Genomic DNA, 10881 nt, shown 5'->3' with positions numbered 1-10881 from the left:
GAAGCAGAGTTTCTTGCTTAAAAACGAATCAAAGGATTTGGTAGCTTAAAATGGCAACCAATGCTTTCTACAGTTTAATTGGAATTGCATCTAGTTCATCGTATCAAATTATCCACCAACAATTAATTTAGATTTAATTCTATAATTATCATCAAATCGAATAATGTGCAACTTAATTTAGATAGTTAAAAATGTACTTGCGTGAAGTTAATTGAGTAATTAAAGTCCTCAACTGCTGCCTATTAATTTACTAGCCTAATTAAAAATGAATTTGATTTTCTGTAATGTTGGTCAAGTAGGCATCAGTGTTAGATGGCTGGTTTGATTAGTTAGTTTGTTTGGGGTGTTACATTTGAACACCTGCTGTTAATAGGGTCAATATTGTCTACTTGGAGTTGAAGGACTGATTTTGTATCTTCAGGTGCTGGGAACTCCCTGTCCACATCATTACCATTGCCCTGTCATCAGAAGTTACCAAGAGTGAACACAGGAAAACAAACCTCAGTGAAACAATAATGTTTTGTCCTCCACACTTCTATAGCCTAAAGCGAGTGTGATGCTCTTAAGGGCATGGGGTTGAGAGAGAGAGAGCGAGAGAGGGCGAGAGGGAGAGAGGGAGGGAGAGAGAGAGAGAGAGAGAGAGAGAGAGAGAGAGAGAGAGAGAGAGAGAGAGAGAGAGAGAGAGAGAGAGAGAGAGAGAGAGAGAGAGAGAGAGAGAGACAGAGAGAGAGGAGAGAGAGAGAGAGAGAGAGAGAGAGAGAGAGAGAGAGAGAGAGAGAGAGACAGAGAGAGAGAGAGAGAGAGAGAGAGAGAGAGAGAGAGAGAGAGAGACAGAGAGAGAGAGAGAGAGAGAGAGAGGAGAGAGAGAGAGAGAGAGAGAGAGAAGGAGGGCATGCTGAAATACAGGCTGAAAGACAGACAGACAGAGGGTTGCAACAAACAACAACAGTACACTTTACTTGAACCCTCTGTCATATGGGCTAGGTTTATAATACTGTCACAAACAGTCAGTTGGCTATGCTCAAAGCTAGAAAACTGGCTTTAATGGATAGTTTCAGACAGTGTAAAATCTGTTTTCATAATAACCTGTCCTGTCATGATATGTTATGACAGTGTTATAGCCCTTATTATGGAGTGTTCACATAGTCTAGCCCTATAAACAAAGGCCTACATAGGCCTAGACAAAAAGGCAAACAGGCAAACAGGCAAACAGACAAACAGACAGACAGACAGATGCATACACACACAGACACACAAGTTTGATATGCACTGTGTGCGGTCACAGGCCATGCTTCATTCTTCACATATCTAAACATCTGTGACCTAAGGAGTGATTTGATGTCATCTGGTTCAACACTCACAAGATAGTATGAAGAGATTGTGAATATGATGTGACATGTACAAGGCTGTGAAGATAATGTGACATATAGCCTACAACAAGTAGCATGCAGTAGGCCTATAGATGGTAGGCTAAAATGGCATATTTGCTTTCTCCAGCGATTATGATTTGAGGTCTTCAAATTTGTAATTTATGCCAGTTGCTTTCAAATAATCTGAAATAAAAGATAAGCCTTTCATGCCAATGGTTGACCTGCAGGTCAGGGATGGATGTGTCTAGATCTAACTTTTCCATCCACATGTGGGTTTATCCAAGAAAGTCACTATTGATTAAGATCAGGTGGTAAAGGCAACAATAGGGTAGACAAATATCACATGAACCAATGTATGTCTACATGCCATATAGGCTAAGCTACCAGCTCTATAATACACTCTAAGAAAAAAAGGGTTCCAAAAGGGGTTTTTGGCTGCCCCTTTGGATAAACCTTTTTGGTTCCAGGTACCATTTTCGGTTCCAGGTAGAACCCTTTTGGGTTCCATGTAGAACCGGTTCTACATGGAACACATAAGGGTTCTACCTGGAACCAAATGGGTTCTACCTGGAACCAAAAAGGGTTCTTCAAAGGGTTCTCCTATGGGGACAGCCGAAGAACCCTTTTAGGTTCTAGATAGCACCTTTTTTTCTATTGTTCTGCAGTTTAGGTTGCGGACTCTGAGGCACTTTTCTATTATTTTACTGAACCTTTCTGTCCTATCGACTAAGGCCAGTTAAATTGTTGATGACACTCTTGAATTCAAATGAAAATGAAACAAGACAGGCCTGTAGCGGCACTGAATGCACGCCTTGTTCGTCTTATTATCGGGTTAATTAAAGCTAGGATCTGACAATGTCACCCGGTTGTAGAAAAACGGATTTAAATGCAATGTCTCCCGGGACTGCGTGTCAAGGGCTGCTTTTCACTGAGCCCGTGCGCTTGGATGGGGCTACGATCAGAATTGACAAGAAGCAATTATTGAATTTTAGATGTTCAAAAAAGAAATGAATGGTTGGAAATATTCATAAAAATTCTGTAAAACATGATAAACTAAGTTAAAATACAAAGAGAAAGGCATCTGAGGCAACTCTAACCACAGCTTTGTAGGGGAGAGGGATAAAACGGCCAGATCCTGAGACATTTCTAAGGAGTTCATTAAAATGTACACATTGAAATGCAGAGGGATGCTATTTGGGCTTGAGGTCAAGTGACGAACGGATTATATACTTCCTCATAATAATATTAATTAAACAATTTGCATGCTAATAAGGTAACAATTATCACGGCTTCTGTTGAGAGATTCGGGTTATTACAACACGCCAATCCGGGTGCCAAGGGTCAGGGAGTGAGTGGGGAGCGAAATTTCAACTCAGATTAACATTATGACAGCACCAGACATGGGATAAATAAAGTCGAATTAATTCTCTCTGTAGCCTAAAGAGCAGAGAGACAGAACGACTAGGCCTACTTCGACAGGATTGATTCGCTTTATTCACAAACACATGTATTTGCATAAGCGAGTGGGGAAACATGGACTAGAGCTATGAAGGTCTCCGGACAAATAGCCTAATATAATATAAATGAATGTTTGGGAGCTTCCCCCCAGTAGACTATGGTCATATAGTTTTGTTAACCTTTTATACAATCATAAATATCCTCCGTTTTCACCGGAGATTAGTATATTTTGAACATCGAGAATAAATAACCTCTAGGCATATAAAGGTAAATACCATTATTTAATATATATATCAGATGACACACTGGTGCTGCACATCTAAAGCTACAATGTTTTTGTTTTTTTGCCTCATAAAGACAGAATTTACCTGCCTATATAACATGAGTTCAAAACTAGCCTACCAAAAAAAAAAAACATATATAACAATAACTACAAAAACGTATACACAAGAAGCTGCCTTGTAAACCTGGGACAGATTCTCACACATTTCTAAATTAAGACTCATTAATTACAGTATAAGTGCTGGGGAATAAGGGTTCACATTTCTTCCTAATATCGTTCCTCTTATTAGCAGAAGATTAATTAGTGTGTGATGTAATTAATAACTTAACATCTGCCTTTTTTCAATCAGCCTATCGACACCAAGCTGAGGAGTCGATCGCCCCCTTTCATCAACCTCGCGTTATATTGCACGCGTATTGGTTGTAGTCTCGAATGAAATTTGACAGCATTGGATGATAAATGTCCTTGTGTAAAATTAGGGTATTTGTAACTCGGCATCGATTAATAGAGAGAGTAAACATTTAAAACACGATAACATGTTGACCAAAAACTGTGACTAGCCTATCCGTCATTTTCGATCTGCGAGCGAGCGTTAGAGCAGAAATTAGCTCGTCTCTTTCACATTTTACTGCGCTTTAATCTGATCACTCTCTCTCGGTGGTCCCCCGTCTAGTTGTGATGTAGTTCTTATCAAAGCCCTCCTGTCTTGTTGTGACAGCTCTGATATTGTTTATTGAGGTGGATGTCAGGTTTAATTAGCAATCGATATGGAAAGCGTTTGCGGACCGCGCCTCTGACGTCATACTCGATTACCGTTTCTCATTGGTCTCAAATTCCCAAAGCCTAGGCTAATTATTGGAAGGTTCATGTTGATAAAGTACAGCTCATCCTTCCCTCCACATCATGTCCCCTCCTCGCTGGCCACACTCACTGCATGATTTTTAAATTCACATCACCAGCCTCCAGACGTCGTTTCCTTTTGCCTAGGAGATGATGGACAGCAGGATACTGGATCCACCTCATGCCCAGTTCGGAGGCTCTCTCGGCGGGATGGTGGGCTTTCCGTACCATCTAAGCCACCATCATGTTTACGAATTAGCCGGTCATCAACTTCAATCTGCGGCCGCAGTTCCTTTTTCAATAGACGGATTACTTAATGGTTCCTGCACAGCTTCAGTGGTTAATTCGAACCCCCTCTTGTCTGGCTGCGGTATGAATGGAGATAACCAGCAGTACAAGCTGACAGGTAGGCAACACGAAATACAACACTTATCAAAAGGTTGGCTGTAGATCAAAGACTAAACAAAGAACTGAATGTGTCTGTATATCCTGTATATCCTGTATATCCTGTATATAGCCTGTATATCCTCTCCATAAAGCGTTAAAGAGGGAATCCAAATCCTAAGAAACAAAGAAGCAGTCTTCTGCTTTCAAATTAGGCTATATTGCAATTCATTTCAATGGAGAGCAGCATACGAGCACAGCTCCAAACGTTCCCTTGTGTTGTTGTGACAGGGTGGGGAAAATCACTGTTTCACTATTGTTAGTATAATGTTTTACTGTGTTACTGTTATTATTATCAGGATCAATATTGTTGTGATTAATAGTCTTATTATTAATATTTTCTTAACATCGAAAACTGACATAATAGCCCAATTTATTAGACTATATTTGATTAATTTATTTATGAAGGACCACAGAAAGAACGTTTCCTTGCAAAAAATAATTCTGGCTACTTTTGCGTCTCTCTCACACTCTCTTGTTTTGTATTCTCATGCTAGATTCGTGTGACCCAGACAAGGATAGCCCTGGTTGTAAGAGACGACGAACTCGCACAAATTTCACTGGTTGGCAACTGGAAGAGTTAGAAAAGGCTTTTAATGAGAGTCACTATCCGGACGTGTTCATGAGGGAAGCACTGGCTCTGAGATTGGACTTGATAGAATCGAGGGTACAGGTAAATGTCAACCATATCCACTTTTTGCCATTCTCTGTTGTTGTTTTGTTATGATGTGTTGCGTAATGATTCCTAATGAAAATGTATGCACTCGCTAACTGTAAATCGTTCTGGATAAGAGCGTCTGCTAAATGACTAAAATGTAAATGTGAACACGGATAGGCTGTACGAACAAAGGAAAGTAGGCCTATTTATTTCCTATTGTATCTCTTACACAAATATAGTACAGTGGTCTATTTGAGATATATAACTGTCCAGTAATTCCTGTCTCTTTGTTGTTTTGTACTGTGATCAAAAACTCCACAGGGAGCTTGTGCAATATGGGCACATGGAGGCCTTTTATAGTATGTGCAGGGTCCATGATCTACATACAGTACTATGCTTCAAAACCGCAAATGAAAGCAAATCATTTTCACAATTTAAAAAAGTAAAACATTATCAAACGTGAATATGTATTTAAATAACACAATATACGATGTAGAGAGAGATAGTCTTCGAAATCAAGGGTAATATGAGCAGCAAACCGAGTATAAAGAGGGCCTCTGGTTCAATGAGAAATACTTGAAATATGGCTAAGCCATGGAAGGGTCAGTTAATTTGCTGTACTTAATATTTAATTTAAACTGTGTAGATTCAGTCGACAAGGCTATATAATTTTCACTCAAACATACTCAAAATGAAGATATCTGCATACATCCACGTATGCACAATCAGGCTTTCCACGTGTATTTTCCTCTATAAACCGATAGAACACCCAAGTATGCATGGCCTATACGTAAATGTTTATGAACTTGAATATTGATGGGTTTTCAAGTTGTACATTTTTATAAAGGACACACCTTTTCCCCCATCTCTCCTCATCAGTCAAATTTCCATGCACCTGGACTCATTATTGTGATCATTTGCACTTCTGATGTCAAAAGCTCATATGTCTATTGTGTTATGCACAGAGAAATATCCATTATTGTATAAGCCTATTGTCTAGTCCATGGTTTCTCAAACTCGGTCCTCGGGACCCCAAGGGGTGCACGTTTAGTTTTTTGGCCTAGCACTACACAGCTGATTCAAATAATCAACTAATCATCAAGCTTTGATAATTTAAATCAGCTGTGTAGTTTTAGGGCAAACAACCAAATGTGCAATCCTTGGGGTCCCGAGGACCGAGTTTGGGAAACGCTAGTCTAGTCCTATGTCACTTTAGCAATTTTTAGGCAGTTAGTGTTGGGGGAAATATGAGTATTTGTAAATATATTAGACCATTTATTATTATGCAATTGATTGGGACACATGGGCCCATCATAAGTGAGATATGTTTTCATGGGGCATTTTCCAGATCAGACAGACAGCATTTAACTTTTTATTTAATAACGAAGAAGGCATAAGCACACTCGAATTGGAAAATAAATACGCTTATTTTTGTCATCGCATCTGATAATAAATAACTGTAGGCCTACAAGCAAGAGGCATTGCTCTTTGGTTTTGTGTAATTTGGAACCATCTAGAAAACATATTATTCCAAAGGTTCACACAAATATTAGCCTAAATTATTATTAGGCCTATGTATTTATTTAAAGAAAGTGGACGTCTTATTTTTGAACATGCGTGACATTATTTTTTCTCTAATATGCAGGTATGGTTCCAAAATCGTAGAGCTAAGTGGAGGAAAAAAGAAAATACAAAGAAGGGTCCAGGGCGACCAGCTCACAACTCCCACCCAACAACATGCAGTGGAGAGCCCATGGACGCGGAGGAGATCGCCAGGCGAGAACTGGAGAGGATGGAGAAGAAGAAGAGGAAGCAGGAGCGAAGACTGTTGAGGTCCCAGAATAAACTCTTGTCAGGGGACCTATTTCACACCCCAGGATCTGACAGTGACAGCGGAGTGTCACAAGTGACGGACAGTGAGCAAAATCCACATTGTGACTCTGTAGGCCGAAACCAAACCCAATCGAGCTGTGACCAAACACCACAAACCCTCCAGAACCAAAGACACTTGAACCAAGATGCTGGTGGATCCGAGCTGGACTCGTCCGACAGCAGTCAACAGTCAAACATGTGCGCCAACAGCAGAGCATCCACCCTCCAGAAGCTGAACCCCTTCAGCGTAGAGAGCCTTCTATCCGACTCCAGACCAAGGCGCAAACCGAACATAGATGGATTTTCTGCCTTACCCTCCTCGCGGCCTTTGATAGGGAAAGGACATTTCTTACTCTATCCTATCACCCAGCCGCTTGGATTCATTGTTCCTCAGACTGCTTTGAAGACAACACCACCAGACTCAGATACTGACAACTCCACACAAAGAACCCCAGTGAATGACAGCAGCTTCTCTGCCAATACTGGACATAAAAACTATAAGGAGTCCAATAATCTCAACGACGCGACAGCAATCAAAGTGCAGGTCAACTTTACCGCGAAAAATACTAGTTCCCCACAGAACAGCCCAGGCCATGTTACCTTTTCCAGTAGCAACTGTAGTCAGCCTTCAGCCAGTGCAACATATTTCCAAGATGATGATGATTCAAAGTATCTGCCATTAGACAAAAAAGAGCAGTCTGTAAAAGACTACCCAGAGAGTTCCGAGTCTGTGACAACCAACTGTCCACCAGAGACAAAGACAGAGACTCAAGATGTCGATATGGAATAATAGACCTATAGGTGAGAAAAAATATTGATAGCGTCAACAACACCTTTCATTTGCCCAAAGCTCAAAACGTCTTAGAATATAAACTCTCGTTTTACAGATGACATATATAGCCTATATTCTGATGATGATGGGTTATAACTGTGTGTGGGTGTGTTTGTTGCGTGCGTGCGTGTATATGTGCACGTGTGTGTGTGGTGGTGGTGGTAGTAGTACTAGCCCCCCTGTGTAACAAACTGTAAAAATACATAAAAAACACAAAAATCCTCAAAGGCTGTAAAAAGTATTATAATATTTATATATGTAAGGTTTTCATAAATAAATCGATTGTATACAATAAATCCAAACCGTGTGAGACCTTAAATAGCCCGTATAGTGGGTATAGGTAGCGCTTTTTGCTAAAATCTGATGTTCTATTTTGTGTATTGCTTTAACAAATTTATTCATCTATAAGCCTCACTGAAATGAGGTTACGAGCCGGAGGCGAAAGGACCCGCTCGACTCCTGCAGAGTTTTGATATGAAAGTAATTATTTTCCCGGTGGCTACTGCAGGGATTCAGTTTATTTTAGCCCAAAGGGTTATTATACATTACCGATTTCTAGTGATATGAAATCACATAAACTTCCAAGAATAATAGAATTAGCATGAAAGGCTGGGGTGTCAAATTGAAATACGAAAATAATAGCCCCGGCAGCTGGGAGTGTGTTTGTGCATATTGGATAGGAGATGGGAATTCGTGGGGCGGAATTTTCATGAGGTTTTCACTTTGTCAGGGCCCTTGTAGCCGGCTATATTAAGATATATGTTCGATGATATCCCTCATTGTTCTGTCGCTTACATTGATGTTTCTGTGTTATCAGCCTATTGATCATGCGTCGGCTGTAATAGGACGGGCGAAGCAAACGTGCCTATTTACAATAGCAGAACACATTTGTTCTAATAGGGTTGGCGGTCCCCAGGGATGCTGTGCAGGCTCGGGGACATCTGCGCCATGGCAATATTAGCAATGTTGACCAGATCTAAAGTCGAGGTAAGAAAGGAAAGACCATTCACATCGCATACAGATTATTTTACAAGATAGGGCCTGTAGCTTTAACGCACGAGCAAATGCCCCCAATAATACGAACATCTAAATCCTAAAAGTCGAAAACATCCATTCCAGTGTGGTGTAGTTGTCCTTAAATATCCAGAGGCCCTGCTACTCTCTTAGGTCTTGATTTGGAAATACATTGAAAATAATCAGAGGGGCAGCTTTATATCAGAGCCGGCGCAAATGAATTTCTAAGCCTGTGTCCCTTTCAAAATATTTACATAATTTTCACCCGGTGACTGCTGTTTGCGCAGAGGAAGCAATGACTTATTGGGTGTGGGTGGAGGGGGGCTCTTGGTATAAGAGACAGGCAAAAGTGTATAGGGAAAGGGAAAATGTAATCTCAACAGAGAATATATAGGCCTATGGCAGAGACAGAAAGTCAATAAGCTAATGAATAACTTATTATTTGATGAAAATAGATCCAAATACAATGGCCCTTGAAGGTCCCCAACCCAACAAAGATAATACTTTTAACTTTTATTAAATATATATGTCTATACCCGACATAATATTTAAAGATGTGATCTTCTTATTCAGCCAGCCGCAGCCAGCCGCAGCCAGCCCAGCTCCCCAAACTATTGAGCTTTATTTCTGTCAATGGGTTGCCATTTAGGATAGGCCATTTGGAAATTAGAGTTGTCTGGAGGTGTCCTTCAATATATTTCTTTTTTTGGGGTCTTATTTGGAGCGTATGTTGCATGGTAGGGGGTGTTCATGTTTAATTCATTAGAATACTGAACAGGAGTATCGTGGCTGCACACTGGTGGCCTTAAGGTGAAATTAGTGATTTGCTTAAGTAGTTAAGCTTTTTTTGCCTGATAGCTGCACGCTGTATGATTCAAGACAAACTATCAATCGATATGGCCCAGGCAGCCTCCAGGAGATGTGTCCTCCATGAATCATACTTTATGAATTCAATTTCTACACGGAGAAATTTTCAATTTGAACGCCGGATCATTATGGGAGAGTGCAAATTGTTTTTGCTCTATTATGCATCGGACGCCATCATTTTTCTTTCTAATTACGGAGGTGTCAGGTCGGGCTGTCATGCAGGCGCTGATTTTCAATTTAACTGATCATCATGCATTAATTTTCCCATTTGATAAATCTGCTATCTCGACGCCTCTCCATGCCTGGAATGCTAAAAGAGAGACACAGACAAAGTAACAGGGGCGTATATGCAGCAATAAGTGCAGATCAGGCGGCTAATTTAGCGCCTCCTGATATACCATTTCCATTTTTCATTTTCAACTCTCAAAGGAGGGAAAAGCAGCCCAAAGGCAGAAAGCTCGTTCGTATTCAGCATTAGTGAGGGAAAGACTAAAAAAAAAGACTACGAAAAAAATAAAATAAAAAAAAAGCTTGTTTTCAACGACACATTTTCCAAATTGGGATATCAAGCTTAATTAATGCTAATTGAGTTTCTCAATACGTGTTATTTTTATTTAATAGAAACAAATTTGCGCAATTAATTATGAGCGTGATATCAAGAGCCTCATTTGCAACATTCTATTTTCCCTCCCTCGCAGCTTTGAGTAAATTAATTTATTTTGTCATTTGGCATTTTTTGCAAACTAAAGGGGCGAACCAAATCCCAACCAGGAATTATGCCATTTGCATTATTTAAGAATGAAAGAGGCACACTTTTTACATTTTTACAACATGCAATGTTCATAGCACACACCAATGTCAAACTAAACAACATAATTATACAGATATGCCTACGAATATATTGCTTGTCCATTTACGTTGTTTTTCTCCAGCATTACATGGGCCTATTGGTGTTATAAATAAGTGAGTGTAACATCAATTTCCATTCATGACGCAATTATTTAATTGTTGTCTCATCATTTGATTTGTTACAGTCTTAACTATTTGAAGCTGGCTAGTACACATTCTTAGAGAAATTAACACAAATAAAATAGTTTAGTGACCTACTAATTCATTGGCTTTGTAGATTATAGGACAGTTATTAAGCACTTTCCCTTATGCATTTTCCAAGATAATGTTTCCTAACAAGCCTTTAGGATATTTTGGAAGATTCTTTGAGTTTCTAAGTGGTTATTCACGTATT

At 39.8% G+C, this 10881-nt stretch overlaps 1 protein-coding gene across 1 annotated transcript; it reads left to right on the top strand.

Moving 5' to 3' along the window:
- Positions 1–4101: 4101 nt before the first annotated feature.
- LOC311103794 (homeobox protein unc-4 homolog) lies at positions 4102–7715 on the top strand (the record flags this gene model as incomplete). The annotated part of the gene is made up of 3 exons (XM_084145447.1): positions 4102–4357; positions 4893–5068; positions 6699–7715. 3 exons carry the CDS (start codon positions 4102–4104, stop codon positions 7713–7715), a joined length of 1449 nt encoding a protein of 482 aa, XP_084001573.1.
- Between the last annotated feature and the right edge of the window lie 3166 nt (positions 7716–10881).

The sequence above is a fragment of the Coregonus lavaretus genome (genome assembly GCF_964263955.1).
Source record: "Coregonus lavaretus genome assembly, chromosome: 28".
Lineage (NCBI taxonomy): Eukaryota > Metazoa > Chordata > Actinopteri > Salmoniformes > Salmonidae > Coregonus > Coregonus lavaretus.
The sequence above is the reverse complement of the archived record's forward strand: the minus strand, read 5'-3'. Positions and strand labels throughout refer to the sequence as shown.